Source organism: Mastigoproctus giganteus, chromosome 3, assembly GCF_048544385.1.
Source record: "Mastigoproctus giganteus isolate SK-2022 chromosome 3, ASM4854438v1, whole genome shotgun sequence".
In the NCBI taxonomy this organism is placed as follows: Eukaryota; Metazoa; Arthropoda; class Arachnida; order Uropygi; family Thelyphonidae; genus Mastigoproctus; species Mastigoproctus giganteus.
The window spans coordinates 187,965,578-187,985,440 of record NC_143577.1 but is presented as its reverse complement, the minus strand read 5'-3'; the positions used below and the strand labels follow the sequence as shown (position 1 = coordinate 187,985,440).

Sequence of the window (19,863 nt, the reverse complement as noted above, 5' to 3'; positions counted from 1 at the left end):
TAGTCAAAAAAAAAAAAAAAATTAAGAAATCCCTGTATTTTATTTTGTTGGGAAATCCCCGTGTTACGTTCAATGCTATTGAACGTGTGGAAAAATCTAGATTTCACAAGTTTTATTACTATCGGATAGCAACACCAAGCCATCCAAAAGTCGAAGTTATGTTCCTACCACCACATTTGTACTAAGTTAATACAGCTTCTTTCAATCAGCCATTAGATCAGGGCATTATCTCCACCTTTAAAGCTCATTACATTAGAAAATCGTTATAATGGATTTTGGAAAAAAAATATTCCGAATCTATTGAAGTAATGGAGGCATGGGAACATTTCTCAAGTGTGGGCTGTATCAGAATCAAAGCTTTATCGCTGAAAAAGTAAAACCGTCAACGTTAAATGCGTGTTGGAAAAATGTATGGTCATAATCAGTTCAGCCAGGAAATATGGTCGAACAGGCAGAAACCGGAATCGGTACAATAGTAGAACTTGCTACGTCGGTAGGAGGGGAAGGTTTTGATGATATGATTACTGAAGCCCTCGTGGTTAGCACAGTTGATAGAATCGCCCTCCTCCCCACACCAGTTGGAAAAGACCTGAGTTCGAATCCCGTCAATGACAGTAGAAATTTTTATGGGTCTTTTTTGACAACGTGACTGAGTAAGTCGGGCTCAGGCGAGGGTACCAAACTGATCATCGATTTTACCCAACTGATCATCATTTTGGTAAAATCGTTTCACTACGAGCACGCCCATTTTATTGTGTATGCCATCTTGTTCGGCACCGCCCTCAAAGTTAGTGTCATGAAGCGTACATTTTCCTAAGCTTACAGAGTCAAGAGACGAACGAACACAAGTGTGTATCGTCCAGGGTTCGAAATGGAATATTTTATGAAATGAAATTGCTCGTCAGGATCACGAACAGAACCAGTGATGCACGCAGAAATTTTGGGTAATCCTTTACTGATGAAACACTCCAGGTCCAACCTGCGATTCCAACCGGTTATCCTGACGAGCATGCTTGTCACTCACTCTGATGGCTGTCTTTATGTTGTACTTTCAGCGATTCAAAAAGGTTTAAATAATTTATTTATTTAAACCTTTTTGAAGCACACATCTAGACACACACACAGTCCACTTATATATACATATATAGGTGGACTGTGTATGTAATGGTGAAGTCCACATATAGGTGGACTGTGTATGTAATGGTGAAGTCCACATATAGGTGGACTGTGAAGGCATCGTCAATACTACTGGAACAAGACAATTACATATACACATCCACCGTCCTTTTACTTAATTTGTTGTGTACATGTATGTATATACCGGGTGGTTATAAAATAAGTTTCCCTATTCAGGAGACCCTAGTGTCAAAACGGTTAGAGTTAGCGCTGTGAAAATCGGTGGGTATATCATTTAGAGTATGGGGAAGCGATTTGTAGAAGGGAAAAAAATTAGTACGAATTTCCGCAGCCAGGGAGGGGAAACGGCGCTGCTCATATGTAAAAGTTGTCATTTACTTCAAGACACGCTGCTTACGCAAATGACATCCTGTTAGATAAAAGCTTTTTTGGCTCTTGCAAAAAAGGAACGTGCTCTTTTAGTAAGACTGTTCTACCAGAATAATAGTAACGCTAATGCTGCACTACGTGAATATCGGAAACTTAAAAGGTTTGCGTAAAGGACCTTTGACAACGTCAGTGGGGTTTCGAAAACTAATAAAAAAAAAAATTTGAAGCGACGAGAAGTTAGGTGTAATTCAGGCAGGGGACTGGACGACCATGTATCGGAATGGAGGTAATGGATGAAGTGGCGGTTGCAATGGTCACAATGCGAAATACTAACAGTCAGTAGTGCCAGAGGTGTGTCAAGAGACTTGAACCTTCCTTGGTCTACTGTATGTAAAGTGCATTGAATAATTTTACACTGGTTCCTGTACAAGATTCACGTAGTGCAAGGACTAAAGTGTTGTGATCAGCAATAACGAATAGACTTTGCTCTACGATTTCTGGCTCGTATGGAACTTGACGATACATGGGCTCGAATGATCTTGTGGTCTGATGAGGCACATTTCACTCTTCATTGGACTGTAAATGCACAAAACTGCCGAATATTCTCGTCCATCTGCTGTGCATGAAAGACCACTAAAAAGTCCATATTACAGTATGGTGTGGATTCAGCAGAGTTTATGATCAAGCCATTTTTCTTTGAAGAGTCTACACCTCATGGCCCCGTAGGATGTACGGTACTGCGCTCTTCTAAGAGATCACGTTGTTCCTGCTCTGCAAGAAAGGCAATGCTTGGAGACCGTAGCGTCCAAGATGGTTCCCCTCCCCACGTCGGTCGACAAGTGAAGGAACTGCTCTCCGTTCAACATTCGAAAATGATCGCATAATTTCTAAAGACTTTCCGCAGTTCTGGCCAGCCTGATCAGCAGATCTCAATACCTGCGATTTCTGGCTATGGGGATACCTGAAAGACAGAATTACCGTGGCGGCATATAGATGCTTGTCGATTTGAAAGCAAGCATTAAACATCATGTAGCCAACATCCCCAATGAGATGCTATGCGAAACTGTGTCGCAAGCAGTCCTCCGTTTTAGAATGTCATCTCAAGTGAAGGAAAGCACATAGAACAATATCTGTAGATTTCTAAATTCTGGTATTAAAATCTAATTCTAAGTTCAGTATTCCATCTCATGTTCGCAGTGCTAATTTCTCCAGAATTTTGAAGTAATTTTTTTTCTTCTGCAAATCGCTTCCCCATACCCACCGATATTTGCAGCGCTATCTCTAACCGTTTTGACACTAGGGTCTCCTGAATAGGGAAACTTATTTTTTTATAATCAACCGGTATATATAATTGTATTACTTTATTCAGTAATAGTTTTGGCCAATGATACAAAGCAAGCTTATACTGAATCAGCCAAGAGAAAAAAAAAAAAAGGAAAAGAGACTCTCATATCACTCGTCCATCCCATCTAATAATTTGTTTAGCTGTTCCTTGAAAATATTAAAACAACCCCTTCCACAACACCAAATGGAAGTTTCTTGCAACAATCAGCTACCCTTTGGCTGAGGGCAAATTTTACACATCTTACAACTATCCTTCTTCGTTTGAATTTATGCTCCTCCCCCGACGTATCTAGTCTGTGCAAGAGGAAAAATGTAATTAGCATTTAGTCTACTTAATCCATTCAAAGCTTTAAACAACTCAACCAAATCTCTTTGCAGGTATCTAGCTCAAAATGCTGCAATTTTTAGAACAGATTTCTCGTCTGTTCTAAACGAGCCCGTCTTGATAAGAGCACCCTTTTGCTGTCGTCACTAATCTTATTGCTCTTCTCTGCACCAGTTCCAAAAGATCCTCATCCTTCCTAAAATGAGGCTTCCAAACCTATATTCCGTACTCAAGATGCGGCCTAAACATTGCCTTATACAATTGGATAGTCACCAACTTATCTCTGCTAGCAAAATATTCCTGTATGTCATTGCAAAAATTCCATGAAGTGTCTTGGCAGTCTGTCTGCACTGCTAGAGAACTATAGAGGGCCAAACAACCATATGCAGTGCCTTACATTTATTAATGTAAAATTTCAGTTGCCACCACTCAAGCCCATCTGCCTATTTTTTTTTCCTAGATCTTTTTTCAGTGGCATACCCTGATTGCTGTCATTAACTACCCTGCTAACCTTGGTATCACCTGCAAACTTAGACAGTATGCCCTCATAAATATCAATGATAAACATAGAAAACAACAAATGCACCCAGCACTGAACCCTCGGGAACTTCACTAATTTGGAACAGTGGCAAAAATGTCACTGCTATAGGTGCAGGAAATTAATATTTATATCATTAAACTACAATATTAAAAAAAATTTTTTTTTTTATTACTGAAAATACGGTCCACGTAGCACAGCGGTTATAATCACCGTTCTCTCCACACCAGGCGAGAAATCCTTGAATTTGAATCTAGCAATGCCGCGAGGAATATTTATAGGCTTTTTCATTCCTTGGCCGAATTAGTTGGTCTCAGGCGAATCGTTTTTCTCACACGGAAACGAGTATTTTGGCCAGAAAAACTAATCAGAGAACGCATGTAATTTATGGACGTAATACGCATCATCAGAAGAGGATTTTTTTGGGTAGCCCTAATGACTTTTTTTTTTTCTTTAACTTAATACGGCAGATCTCACTCACATGTGGAGGAATCCAATACCCAAGCTACAAAAAGCAAGTTTGAATTCCCAGAATAGAGACCAACAAATAAAAAGCGATCTAATCTGTGTGATACACGCGATTCGACAAAATAATGCTCTCATGAGTGGCACGGTTGGTATAATCATCGTCCTCCGCACACCGGGTGGAAAAACCCCGAGTTCGGATCCCGTCGACAACACGAAGAATATTTATGTGCCTTTTGCGCAAAGTGGCTGAGTTAATCGGCCTCAGACAACGGTAAGAATGGGTTTTAAAGGGAAAACTCGGGTTCTTTGTCCAGCAAACAACAAAATCAAAATTGACCACAGAACACAGCAGTTAGGACATGCACCGCGCAATGTGGCCTAAGTTGCTGATGCACCTAAGAGACTACAACAAGATCGTCAAAATAACTGTTGGAATCACAGGTTTAGTCATAAATCGGAGCTTAATTGTTCGTACGCTGTAACGCTCTGACTGGGCGAAGCTAAGTAGAGGATTACCAAGCTTTGTTTGAAGGGCAGAGAATTCGTACGTTCCACATTGACAGCTTTTGCAAGCGTCGACTGGTGATAGTACAATTATACAATACAAGACAGTATGTTCTGGGGAATCCACTCCCGTGGGCGAACCTCTATGACATAACTGATTCCACAACTGATGGACATAATTGAACTAATAATCGAAATAGAAATGTTGACATAAGCCATTGCAAGACTTCAGCTTTAGTGTTTGAACCCTTCCATTCATGTTTTTGACTTCATAATCGATTATTTTGATTATTGCTATTATTAACGGCAAATGATACAAGAAATCAAGCTTATAAAACATCAGACAACGACAACAAAAAAAAAAAAAAAAAAAAAAAAATCAATCCCATTTCATCTATCCATCCCCTCCAATACTTGTTTAGTTCTTCCTTGAATTTATTAACTTTAATAACAGCAGATGGAGGTTTATTCTAGCAATCAACCAACCACCCGCTGGCTAAAGGCAAATTTCCTCTCATCTAATCTGCAATCATCCTTCCTCAATTTTTTGAATTTATACCCACTCATGTGTGTAGCCTGAGCAAGAAGAATCCATTAGCATTGAGCTTGCTCAATCCATTCAAAGCCATAAATACCTCACACAGATCACCTCACAGGTACTTAGACCAGACGCTGCAATTGGTAGAACTGAACCCTTTCTTGGTAGAAGCACCCCCTTGTTCCCCTCACCAATCTCATTGCCCTTCTCTGTACCCGTTCCATCAGCTCTGCATCCTTCCTGAAATGAGGCCTTCACACATGTATGCAGTACGTACTCAAAGATGGGATCTGACCTTGCGTAGAATGTGTTTAGTGTCAAACGGCACCAGACGTTTTCCCCCATCTCCGCGTACTAAGCAATGTGGGTGTGAAACAGAACACTGTCAATGACAGAGGTTTAAAAGTGTATGGATTTTGTACATGTCCAGTGTCGTGTACCGTTGTTCCTCTGGTCATTTAGCCGCTGGGCCCCCTAATGGGACCCAACGTTGTCCACACTCCGCCCCATGGAGGCAGACCATGTACACCAGTATTATAGTTATTTGCTCTAGCAGGTCCTGCCATTGCCTTGTATAATGGAATAATCACCTTCTTATCCCTGGTAGAAAAATTTCTGTATATTATTAACAAAATCCTATGAGCTGTCCGCAGTCTGTCTGCACAGCTCAGAAAATTTCATATCTGAGTATAAAATTATCCCCAGGTCTTTTTCATTTTCCTCTATTGAAATAATCGATTATTAATCATTCCACCCATCAACTACGTATGACGAACGGTAATGGTTTTCCAGCATTCATTCCATATTCCGTCACGTATTTGGAAGCTGACATCTCAAACAAATTCAAGGAAGAAGTGAACACACTTTTGGAGAGTTTGGATGGATGAAAAAAATTTTTTTTTTTGGTTGATGCTTTATAAGCTTGCTTTCTTTCATCATGTGCCTCTACTAATGATAATCTCCAGAAATATACGGCCAGGACGTTCAAATGAGCTGGGATTGCGTGATAAACGAAATTTATTGGTGGCGAAAAAATTTACTTTCGTAAAAATAAACTTTCGGCGTTGAAAGGCCGTATTTTTAAATTTAGGCGCAAGCATATAAATTTAAAAAATGGCCCCATAAACGGACCAGTAAATATTTTATTTTTATACTGTGGCCGGCCAACCTTTTCCTGCAGCGCATCACAGAGTGAAAATACTGTACTCCGCGAGCCACCGAGAGGGAGAGTCCAAAAGCTACAGGAATCAATATCCCCCACACACACAGATCGTACCTAGTACACCAAGTGTTTTTTGCCAACTTTGTAAAGGAACATTATACTAAGCACTTGTAATAAAAAATTAAAAACAATTTTACATATATGAAAGAAATTTAATTAATATTGTTATATGTAAAATCATTGCTAGCTCCACCTACTTACCTGCATCACAGCGAAACCCGAATTGTAATTTCTGGTGATAAAAGTAGAATTTAAAAGCTATTATATGTCAGTACTTTCCAAGCATTTTGACGCGGATACGCTATTTTTTGCACATGCCAAAAATAATTCGACACCACACCCAGAATTTTATAATTATTCAATAACCATCCCTTTCGTTCCTCAACTTAAAACAAGGTAAACACAGCTGTATAACGTTCCTTGTTTCCGGGCAAAAAAACAAAATGTTAACAAGCTTAACATATGATGCGTTAGAAGGCTCAAGCTTGACAAAGGTCATTTGAATTCACTTCATTTATTAGCTTTCAAAGAGGAACAAAAGTATCAAGGGTTTCCCAACCTCCAATTATGAGACAGATGAAGAAATAAATGTATTTTTTTTGTATATATTAATCAATAGTTGCATTTTAATCACTCAATTACATCAATATATAATTGAATGATTAAAAGGGTGTGTGACATGAAGCCACGTGCCCTTTGAGTTCAAGCTTCATTTCTGATTTTTCAAAGAATTGTGAATTTTCCTTATACTTTTTACATCGGGAGGCGGGCCACAAGAAGCACGCATACCGCTAGTTGCCCCCCCCCCCCCGGTTTATATTATTAAAAAATTGGGAAAACTTTTTGAGAAAATGGAAATTCTTAAAATTTCCATTTTCTTTAAATGAAATTTTAAAAAAATGACAACCATAATGTGAAAAAGGAAGCCTGTTAGTAATGCTGTTTTATTGCAAGACATTTACATAGTAATTTGAGCCTGTCCGTTAGACACAATGCAAAAATATAGATAAATGCCAGGAATAACTGCATTAAAAATTAACAAATTAGACGTTTCAGCGCTGGCAGTGAAACGTCTAATTATTCACAATAATTGCATTGTGATTCCATGCACCGCAACCAGTGTGACAAGTCGATAACAAGATAAACACCTCCAGGCCATGAAACCTCCGCCTTCCAACTTCCCAGTTGGAACAAAGCTCAGATAATAATCATTCTTCTAACACCCACCATATTCCAACACGTCCATAAGACAAAAGCGCGTATAGCGTGACTACTTATTTCACTTTCAGTGATTCACATTTCAGGCTGTGTGTGCACTATTCCAATAGACCTGTGGTTCTCAACCTTTTTGGCCAAGGTACACTGGAAGTTCAGCAAAGTCCTGCCTGAGGTACTCCCTAAGATTATCGTAGGCACAGAACACTAACAAGGGGGCGTTTTCGATTTTTTGCATGTGTGTACAGCATACAGTATTACATTAGAACCAAAAAATAATCGCTACTCTTAAAATTTTAAAATGTTATTAAGGAAAGAGTCCAACAAACTAATCCAGAATGAAGAGAGTGGAACACTAAAAAAAATATATCAATCAGTTCTTTTTCTTTCGTGGATAGCTCAGAGGAGTTTCGGTTTTTCAAGAAAAGGTTAGCTATCCACCTGCAATTTAATATCTGCATTGACAGAAAAATATTCTTCTAAAGAAATCGAAAGCTGTGTTAGGTGGCCAACAATTTCTTTCTAAGTCTGAATCCGAGGAGATACTTTTTCCAACAAGACATGTAGTAAAAGTATCGAACTTATCTTATTAACCTGCTTCACCTCTCTTACTCCAAAGAATAATTTTATTTTTGAATGCAGAGATTCTGTCATTAGTTATGTAGTGTTCCGTTTTTACCTTGAAGTGATACATTCAGTGCGTTCAATTTGTCAAACGTATTGGAAAGGTATGAAACCCTTTGTCAATTATAATCACTACACAAATTCGATGAATCTCTATAGTTTATCTCGAGTTAGTTTTCTTGTAAAGAAAAATGTTATTTTTCTTCTTTACGATTAGTAAGAAACGTTACAATTTCAGAGCGTAATTCGAAAAATCTCGTTGGTACTTTACCTCGACTCAGCTAACGCGTTTCGTGTAAAAACGTAAGCAGTCGTGATCGCTGCCCATTTCGTTGCAAATCTGCCTGAAAAGCCTTGTAGTAAACCACCAGATTTCACATAACTGACGATTTCTATTAGTGTCTTAAAAATATATTTCAGTTTTGCAGGAATGTTTTTCACAACTAAAGTTTCCCTATGGAGTACGCAATGGCTATTTGAACAGCAAGGGTGTGCTACTATCTTGATTCTCGAAACAACACCTAAAATGGGATCCTGCATAGCCATGGCACCGTCAGTACACTTTTCCAGTCGAGTTCATGAGCACAAAAAATAAGTGTCATTTTTTTCAAAAATTGCTCCTGTTGTAGTGGTTTTCAAATCATCACAGATAACGTCTTCACACAGCTCACCATTACACAGGTATCGAACAAATACTAACAGTACAGCTACTGGCATCAGTGCTCTCATCGAATTGTAAAGTAAAATAAGGCGACAACTTAAATCTACAAATGAGTTCATTGTGAGGATCGGCTGAGCAAAGTACAAATTCTTCTTCTTACAATGTCATTAGAGAGCGCGGTACCTGTTTTATTTTTGCTGATTCTTTGGGTCCGAATATTGTCTCGCGCAAATCAGTAGGGCATGACATTATCAAATTTTCAACAATAGTGAAAGCCTCTCCTTGACAAGCAATGCGACAGCTCACTTTCAGTGCGGCTTCTAATAATTCTTTTTTTCTAATAATTCTTCTAATAAATTTTTTTTTTCTCACAAATATAGATTTCACCAATGAAGTCTTTAGGTAAAATTTCTTTTTCTCTTCGAAATAAGCAATGGACTTTCCGTTCGAGCCTCGATTATTTCTTTCAAAATGTCTCATCAGCAGAGGGTTCCATACAGTTATTGCTGGGTTTCTGTTCACATATTAAACACAGAGGGATTTGACTCTGCAAATCACCGCAAAAATAGAGGCCATATTTCAAATATTCATTTCGATAACGGGGCTTGGTGATGGTCATGATTAAACTCGCCACTTGGTCTGTCATATTGAGGTGTTCTCGACTCGTCTTTGCATCTTTTCTCAGGATTTTCTGTTCTATCCGTATAATCTAATTTTCTCTTTGCTCCTCTTACTAAAAATTATCCATGATTGGACGGCGTGAAATAAACATTAAAAAAATAGTTACGCAGAAAAACCACCAAGTTGCTCCAGCACGAACTCATAACACAGCGTTGCTAGGCCTCGTATCTACTGTACATCCGTATTTCAAAATTGGCTGTATATTCCCTTCGATATATTCATTATTCAGTTGCCTAATAATGTTCGGAAACAGGACTCGCCAGTGAATAATCACTGTGAACACCAACTTTCTATCCTCAGCTAGAGATGCAATTAAAGAGCATTTCAGTGGAACACTAATTACATACCACTACCGTTCGTCAATTTTTGGCACATTAGTTACAAAATAAATTTTTGTAAGTACATATATGACATTCTTTCCTCGACTACAAATTACATTTAGGATAGCAAAAACTGCTAAGGGCTAAACTAGACAAAAATACTGGATACATGAAGCTACAAGTGATTTGTGCAGAAATCACGTGACTTACTTCGGCACTATGATAATCCAGGCAGTTTGGTTTTGATTTAGTTTTCCCAAAATCACAAATTCTAGGGCATCAGAATTAAATACACTCAAAAATCAGTAAAATTCCGTAATTATCTGACAAACATTTTACAAAAACATCAAAATCCACCATTTTAGATGCAATGCTCCCCACCCCCAAGGATTCGCGTACTCCCGGTTGAGAACCACCGTAATAGAAGATGCACATTGGTTTTTTTTCAAATACTTTTGGGGCTGCAGCTCTTTTGTGAAACTTAATGGCGTGCAGTTCTCTACGTCCAAGCAACACCTGTAGTTTGCCTGCGGCTGATCGCAGCTCCAAACTCAGATTCTCTGATGGCGAAATGCAATAAACAACTGATCAAGTCAGTCAGCTCATGTGATGTCAAGAACCGACGGGCCTATGTGGGAATTTCTTGGCCCCGATGCAGTGGGGATCTGTGATGGGACAAGATTTGATTTTTTAATAGCGCAAAGACAAATTAGGCAATGACACACGAAGTCCACTAGGAAGGGGAGGGAGGTGGCTCTCCCACAAAGCTTGAGCGAATTGGAAAAATACCGTGTTTTATGACATTCAGTTACAGCGCAGTACTTATTCATATTACGTATATACTGTACAATGACTGGTTAAAACGTGGTAAATAAATTCAAGCTGAATTCCAGCTACTGACCAACGCATACATCATCACTGCTAGAAAAATCAGTATCGCCTCTAGGCTTCAAGCGCGTTGCCATTTGTCGACTTGGGAATGTTTAATTTCTAATAATAATATGCACAGACACTTTCGACACATGACATCCAACTATTATTCTCCTATGAAATTCTGTTAGCTCTTTCAATCCACTTAACCTTATTATTTATTCTGAAATAAATTCTGGGCTAACCATTATAGGTCAAGATATTTGCATATTTCATCGTCACAAGCAATTTGCTGAAATCATAGAATGCCCAGTGACTTTTTTTTTTTTTTTTTTTTTTTTGAAGACAGTGATGTAGCACCATTAGCAATCAAATTGTGCATCTTGCAACACATGTTTCTTACAATACCCAGTCGTAGCATAACCAGTCGTATTTTGGAATTGCTAAATGTATGCATTAAGACTATTTATTATTTCTTTTTTCCCAATGAAAAATATTCTTCCATAAAAGTTGTACCTGATGTGTCGCAGAAAACATGATTTTGGAAACAGTACAGAATGTTTAGCTTTACATACAATAAAAATTTTCCATTTTTTTCCAAAATAATAACAACCTAGCAATATGACGGGAAGGGAAGGGGAGATTAGGCAGCAAATAAAGCTATTGACGAAATTAAAAAAAAAAGAAAGAAAAAAAACCTCAATGGAACTGAACAAGAAGTCTGTACAAAGACGATTAAAAATGTTAGATACAAAATTCTGAATTTCAAATTCATGAGAAAATTAGTCTGCTGGTAATAATAATGAAAAAAAAAAAATCTACCCGCAAGTGGAGCAGTTTTGTAAGTGGCTCCAATATGTGGGGAGTTTGCATATAAGCATCTCAGCCTTTTATATCCAATAACCTGAAAACCCATTTCGTTGTGCTTTTTAACAAGACGAAAATGCATTGAAACATCAAAAGCTGTCTAATTTTCAAACTTGTAAACTGATGTTAAAATATATGCAATCGCACATATATAAGAAGATATAGGAACAATTAAATAATAACAAATTTATACCCACCATTCTTGTGAAATTCGCACTGTTTAAACTGCGAGGATTGCTCTAAATGCTTAACCTAGAAAGCGAGATCTAAAACCAAATGCTGCTTCGCGGTACAAGCTAACTTATTCTTAAGGATGGAGAAGAGGGGCCCAAAAGAGATAAGTATCTTTTTTTGTCCATGTGACTCAACTCCCCACCCAATCACTAGGCAGGATATCAACCAACTAGAAACTAGAATACAGCCCCTCAAGGGTGAATCACTAGTGGTTTCCAATTTCTCCCTCTCCTCGTCTGACAAACACAGGAAATGCCAATGGAGGAATGTAGACTACTCATAAAATAAAGATGACAAGGAAGTATTCATTAAATTTGATCCCCAGACTCAATTAAGATATTGTACTTGAATTTAGCCTGTAAATATAACCAGACTGAAGATTAACCAGATCACTAGAACAGAACACTGTAAATTAAAATCTGAATATACCAGTGATAAGAATGAGACAATTTTCACCTTTTTCCAAAAATAAAAATTTCCCTCGCTAATTTCTCATTTATAAATAAACTCGTTATTCAAATGACAATGGAAAGTAGGCCAAAGCCTTGACCAAGTAATTAACGTACGCAATTAAATTTCCCACATGAAATTCTTCGTTTTATGAAAACAGTGTGTTCAAAAGCAACCCTCAAGAATTTAACACAAGATGCTTAACACTTAGCAAATATCACATGATAATTTGAAAGAATATGATATTAATGTTACCGTAGTTGCCAAACAAATCCTATGAACAGGCAGTATGGAGTATGACAGACCACGAAGAAATCGCAAGTTCCCGAAGCTCAATGGAATGCAACGAAGGATAAATGGGTGGAAAATAAAAGGCACATTTGCCAAGTATGGCAAGTGCTAACTATTTCACTACCCATAAGTTCACTTCGACTATTTACCTGAGCCAAAAGGCAGGTCACGATATACCTTGAACTACTGCGCGTCTTCTTTCCCCCCTTCTACCATGGCGGGGTAGTGCCACACAATAATGAACTCAGTAAGGGATAAAACCTCCTTACTAAAAAGAGTTCCGTTCCTCATCGACGCGAGAAAGTTTACCCTCCATCAGACAAAATCGATGATAATACGAACCTATGGGTGAAAATACGAAAAAAAAAAAAAAATAATAATATGCACAATGTGGGAAGGAAACTCTTAAAATTTGTCCTAATCCGATTTTTCTCCCCCTTTTATTACTCGTTACCATTGACGAGAACTATAAACTGCCCGCTCCACCAGCTTGCCGAACGACCCTGCATGATATTAATATTGGTTTTTAGTAACATCAGCGACTTGGACCATATTGCTCCGTTGTATATTACTTGTATATCTGTACAAGTTATGTTCAAGAGCCTATTTGCATGTTGTGTGGGATGAACAACCCGGAATAACTCACGGATGGGAACCTACTCATTCCGCCAAGATCAACTAATTACAATCCCGATCGAAGAGACCTATAGCAATTCCTCCAGTCATCAACAGGTTCGAACCGAGACCTCTGCAAACGAGTGATACGTGGCAAAACAATTATACTGTCACGGAAAACAAATCTTTAAAATACTAGCCTCCGTCCCCCTCATTTCTCGCCCATGTGCGGTATTGAACTGTGTAGTGTGGTAGTTTCACCATTGCTTGTTACCCACTCAGTAAAAAAGCCAGCAGGAGATGTGTGTGTTTTAAATACATCTCCAGCGCGATTTGTGTTTGATTAAAAGTGCTTTAACCAAATTAATATCCATTTATGCAGAGCGCACGTGATACTTCATATACGTACGTACAATGAACTGAAGCTGCAATAACAGGTGCATCGTGACTTAGGAAACACCCTGAACCGAAGATGGCCTGTTGGGGAAGGGGATGTTGATACCAAATCTCTGCATTTCGACTGAAAAATGCTACTATTACGTATCAAATGACAATTAACATAAGATTCATTTCTTCCTGTCATGCTTAGAAGCTCGTGATAAAATTACAAGAAATAAGCAGGGGTTAAAAAAAATTGCTATTCTCTTTCAGTCTCGTGACTGTCTGGAGAGGAGCTCAGCGAACTTCTATTGTCTACTGCTCCACCTTAAGATGGCGATTTACGCAAGGTACATCTTTCACGAAATAATGTTCCTCTTTTTGTAGCTTTATTGCTGTTTTGATTATTCTTAAATCCATAATAACGACCAAGTTATGTTTTTTATAAGGCTTTTTTAAACTTATGAAAGAATCTATAATACCTTTGGAACACCAGAAAAAAAAAATCGCGTTTTTTAGACGAAGAAAAGCCTAGATGCTGAAAATTAGCCAATAAAAGTTATCTTATTTAACAGATATTTTCGAAAAATTAAACTGTTGAAATACTCGATTAAAGGGTAAAATATCCGTATTTTATGTTTTGTAGACTTTGTAAACCCCCATTCCAAACACACCTCTTACGATGCGAATTCGGCAGGAAAATATATTTATTTATTTTAACTTAAAGCAAGACACACTATACGCAAATTTATTTTAATACATTGAAGTTTCAAGAAATAAAATGCAATATCGATCATTTATATGCATATTTCTCATCCAAGGCCAAGCAAGAGAGATTTTAAAGAAAATACTGTGAAATTTTCTTAAAAATTCGTACAATTTTCGGCTTAATGAAGCAGAGAAATAAATTTTTAATATATAGGTTAAGAATTATAATCAATTTGATTTTTATTTCCTGAAGAAACGAAACAGAACTAGAAGCTAAGTGGCGAATACGAAGAACAAACATGTTCTTCGTACAAACAAATGAGAGTTTAAGCAGGGTATAGTGATAGGTATATTTTTGAAGAGATGGAAAATGACCAATGGAGTTCACGATATTGAATACAAAAATCGACTCATGGAGTTCTGATTCAGGGCAGAATGGGAAGGTTCTCAAACAATGGCAGAGTGATTCATAGTTTCGCCTATGAAAGATTTCTATAGCATGAGAATTTAGTGAATTCAATTTGAATTTGCTGCAGTCTTTGAGAAAAGACTATGTTGTTCTGGGGAAAAGATATCACAACAGTCAAAATCCGGAAGTACAAGTTGTTCACATAGCAGGATTAACTTTTTCTCTCTTAAAAACTAAGAAGGAACGCTTAATTAAATGAATGAGAGAAATTTAAAGTCTGAAATATGAGAAGATCGATGTAACAGTGGGGATGAAGATAAAATCGAAATAAGACACCGAAGTCCTTGTAGGTGACAAAAGATTCAGTAAGAGAATTGTTAATGGAATAATCATCGGAGAAAAGCATCGAATTTCATGACTGAAATAGAAGCAACACAATTTACATTTAACATGTCATTTTGGTTGAGCCAAAGAGAAAAGTGAATCGAAACAGAATTGGAGTTCAACGCTCTTAGTTGGAGAATGAGAGTTTGAGCTCGTCGCCAAAGCGTTGCCACTCAACTTTAGCAGGCTGAAATCCAGTTGAAAGATAATTCAATAAACATAACCGTTAAGACTACCTTGTGAATCAATAAACGAAGTTTACGTAGTACTTTCTATTTATTATAACAAATAGGGTAACACCGGCAGACTGACTATGATAGGCAATAAATTAAGAACTGCCACGATTAACCATAAAATAAATATTCTATTTTAATTCATTTCATCTGTGTGTGTCTCCCCTAAAATAATATATTTATTACATCACTGTAGCATATATTTACAGCATTAGTTACAAAATCACAAAAGAAAAGTTGTAAAAGTTCAAAATTAAATCAGCTTTAGACTAAATTAAAATACATTTTGTTGGATTATCAACACATTTTTTATAACCTTCGAAATAATATGCACGAAAAACATTTAGAACACCACCCCCCCCCCCACACACACAGACAAAAAAAAAAAAAAAACACTGAAATGAGTCTTTCGGCTGGTCTAGAAAAGTTCATGGAAAGTTCCAAACTTATTTAGCGCTGACGCAATTGCCTACACAAATCCGATCTGCTAATTTACATGAAGTTCCTCCGAATCGAAACAATACTTATTGCAATTTATTTCCAACTTTTTGCAAGTTGGAAAAAAGTGGCAGAATGGTTTGTACATTTCTCCGAGGAGGTCTTCAAGTGAAAGAAAAGATAACGGATGTTGTTTTCAGACCTCCTGAAGAAAAACTAAACGGGTAATGAAGTATAAATTATTATAGTTCATTAAACAAAATACTTTTCAAATATTTTACTTCAAACAACTAACAGTTCAAAGGATTCATCATCTTCATTCACTAATAATAGAATAAAAAAAAAGGTAAACTGCAGCCATTATCAACCCACTGCAGGACGGAAGCCTCCTCAACAATCCATGTTGAGGAAAATGGACCATAATCTGCCACGCTGGTCCGGTGCGGATTGGCAGATCGACCGTATTTAGCAGTCAGGGGCTTGAATCCCGGTCTACTCAAAGAGCGTGTGCTACTGCACTCCCGCTCCTGACCACTCGGCTACGGAGGCCTTAAATAGAATATAGATATCCAACTTCTGCCAATATTTAAGTATCAGCACTGATACTTCAATCAGAAACTAAGAGGAAAACACTGCAAAGTTCTCCAATGGTGCACTGTAGGACATTGAGACTGCAGCGGAGAGCTATCCAATGTACCAGTCCACATTTTATTGTGCCAGACTGCCAGTTAAACTTCTGCTTATGTCAACCAATTCAGGTTTTGATACGAGTACAGTTTACTTTCTGGCATTCGACTCTATCGTACAATTTTTTGCTTACCTGACTTGAATTTGCCACATGCACACGTTGCATCTCTTAGCCAAATACATTCACTTCTTATTTTTTAAGGAAAAATTAGGGGGGGGGGATGATCAATCGATAAACAACAAAGATATATTATTTGTGTGTACCTATAAATAAACTGTTACGATTGATGGTAAAAGTTGGGCTACTGAAACCGCTCGACTTTACATTTAATATTATAATCACAGTACAACAATAAAAGTTAATTAATGTACGCAGCATTACATTTGAGTCGCATTAACAAATCGTAATAATAATTCATTATTTATAAAAAAAATAAGTAAAAAACAAGAAATAAGCGATGAATTTAATGCACATCTACTATATTGCCATTCAACCTCCAATCATCACAACTGCAGCAAACAATATCTAGTATTTCAACTACAACATACGGTATATGGGGGCAAAAAAAAAAGAATAACTAATTGGTTTGATTTTAATGAAATTTGGAACTGCTCGACAAATTAAAATCTTTCTACAAGTCACATAATTTTATCAAAATCTATCCACCTGGAGTTGAATTAACACATGCGGACGAATGAACACGTAAAGACAATTGGCGCCTTATGCATATTTACAGCATTAGTTTCAAAATATATGCATATATACCAACGAGTCTTTAAAAAAAAAAAATTTAAGAATTTTTCCAATTTCTATTGTTCCAGTTTCAATTAAATTTGGCAAGACTTGATAAATCGATATAAAATAGCAAAATATAAAATTTCATGAAAAGCTGCTCATGCCAGATTTCTATTGGTTCAGTCAGTTTTGTTGAAATTTGGGATGGCTTGACAAATCTTTCTGAAAGATCCAAATATAAAATTTCACAAAACCGAGTTATTGTAATAACTCGATTTCCAACCATGGAAATGGAGTTATTACATACGGATGAACAAAGAAATAAATTGCCGGTTTCTATTTATCCGATTTTAACGGATTTAGAATGGTTAAACAAATCTTTAAGAAATAGCCAAAGAGAATTTTATGAAAATCAATCCACTCGGAGTATTATTCATGCGGACGTACAGACAGTGATGGTGAATACAAATAGGAGCTTTAAACATATATGCTAACGCGCCTAATTATGCATATTTCTAATGTGCATTAGCTGATAAAAGTAGCAAAAATAAATTTAGGAAAGACAAAATTTAATATCTTAATCCGGATTTAACTTCAATTCAATTTTATCCTGAAAAACAATGCAGTTAATCTAATTATTAATTTACCTGAATGCCCACCTCTTCTATACCTGTTTCACCGTTTGCAGTAGCGTTCTCCTTCTTACTCTTACGCCTTTTCACTTTTTTATCCTTTGGAGGAGTTGTGATGTCTGCTGACTTCTGTTTACTTGAGTGGATCCCCATTCTACAGTTAAGTCTGATTCCTTTCCTGCAGAAATAAAGAATCGATTTATTTCTTAAAAATGTAATTTCTGGAAATTATTGCATGCTATTTTGTGATGGATATTATTTAAGTGAGAAAAACTTTATGGAATTTTAAATGATAAAATATTGAAAAGTAATATCTATTCTCAACCTGGTTACTTCGCTCATTCAGTAGCTCCAAATTCATAACTGAAAGACGAATAAAATTCATGTAAAAGAGGGGCAAATCCAATTATACTCAAACTCAGCCGTTCAGCTTGATAACGGTAATCTCAGTTTGATCGTTACCTGGATCTAGTTTTCATGCCCCCCCCCCCCACTTACGATGATGGATATGCCACTGCTCTCAAGATGGTGGAGATCAGAAGATACCTGTACAGTCGTTGGATTCAGGAGGGATCTCTACAGATGATGTGAATATGTCTCAAAATGATCTACAACCTGTTGTTTAAAATAGACTGGCATGGTTAAAACAGTAATGCACAATCATCTTGATAGGAATGCAGTTAGATGGCAATCGCAGCATGGATTGTTAAAAGTTGATCTCGTCTGACCAATTTGTTTAGCTACTATTATGCATTATCAAAATGAGCTAGAAGCAAAAATTAAATTTTGACATCATATACTTAGATTTCAGTAAACCTGTTCCACATGAAAGACTGCTATACAAATTAGAGCAGTATGGAATTAGGGGAAAGTTAATGTTTTGGATAAAGGGGTGGCTGAATGGCTGAAGACAGAGGAGATTATTAATGGGCACAGCTCGTCTTCGAGCAATGCCATTAGTGGAGTCCCTCAAGGTTCAGTGATGGACTTTTTACTGTTTTCGATATTTATTAACTATATGATAAAAGGTATATTAAGTTTAATGCCTATATTTGCCAACGATACAAAAGTTAACTGGGTGGTTAATGAAAAGAATCATAGCATACTATAGCAACAAGACGTAGAAAAATCGGCAAATGGTTTGAGAGGTAGCAACTGAGGTTTAACACTGATTAATAAAACGTACTGCATATGGATAGCAGCAGTAGCATGCCGCGAAGGTTTCTGAATAGACAGGCTGCTCATGGGGTTCTGTCAGTAGTATATAGGAATTTTGCCATCAGGTGATTATCCCGTTGTATAAAGCAATGGATAGGTATCTTGAATACCTACATAAGTCTGGAAGTTCATTTTAAGAAGAATGTGGAACTCTTAGAACGGGTGCAGAGAAGAGCAACGCGATTAGTCAAGACTACAAAAGGGTACTCTAACGTGAAAAGCTTCATTTCTGAAATTGCATCGCTTGGAAACCAGGTACCTATAAATAGACTTGAGTTAACTGTTTAAAGCTTTAAATTGATTGAGTAGATTAAATAATGATGGCATCCTTAATGCTTTATAAGCTTGCATACTTGCGTCATTTGGTGCTACAGTATGCCATGATATAGGGCAGAAGTGGCGATCTCAGGAGTTTACAGTAGTGAGGTGGGGGGAAGGGGGTTACAGCGCTATTCTAGCGAATCATGTGGAGTTAGGGGGAACCTCGGTGTCACTTGACAGTAAACACTACACTATGGTAGGGAATCATTGAGATTTAATCATTATATAGCAGTTTAAAAAAAAAATACATTTTTTTCGTAAGTTGTAAGGAGTTATACCCCTTTTGTCTCTATCTGGGATATTGCAGGAAAAGGTTGGCCATCCCTGCTTTAAATTATTCATATGTAAGGAGTGGAATAACAACAGGACGAATGACGCGACCAACCACTTCCCAAGTGCGCGAGAGTGTCATGCCTTTCAAGAAATAAGGAATCAACAGTGATGCC

The 19,863-nt window shown here is 37.2% G+C and overlaps 1 protein-coding gene across 4 annotated transcripts in view; it reads right to left on the bottom strand.

Annotated features, from left to right (window-relative positions):
* Positions 1–19,863, bottom strand: part of LOC150088474 (uncharacterized) — a 131,445-nt gene that overhangs the window by 50,568 nt on the left and 61,014 nt on the right. For 3 of the 4 annotated variants that reach the window (XM_090369534.1, XM_090369536.1, XM_090369535.1), the window contains exon 2: positions 17,894–18,056. In XM_090369534.1, the coding sequence (XP_090225660.1) occupies positions 17,894–18,031 (138 nt within the window). In that variant the 5' untranslated portion in view covers positions 18,032–18,056. Of the gene's footprint in view, positions 1–11,880; positions 11,985–17,893; positions 18,057–19,863 lie in introns of those variants that run through there. The other variant, XM_090369538.1, reaches the window with a different exon arrangement.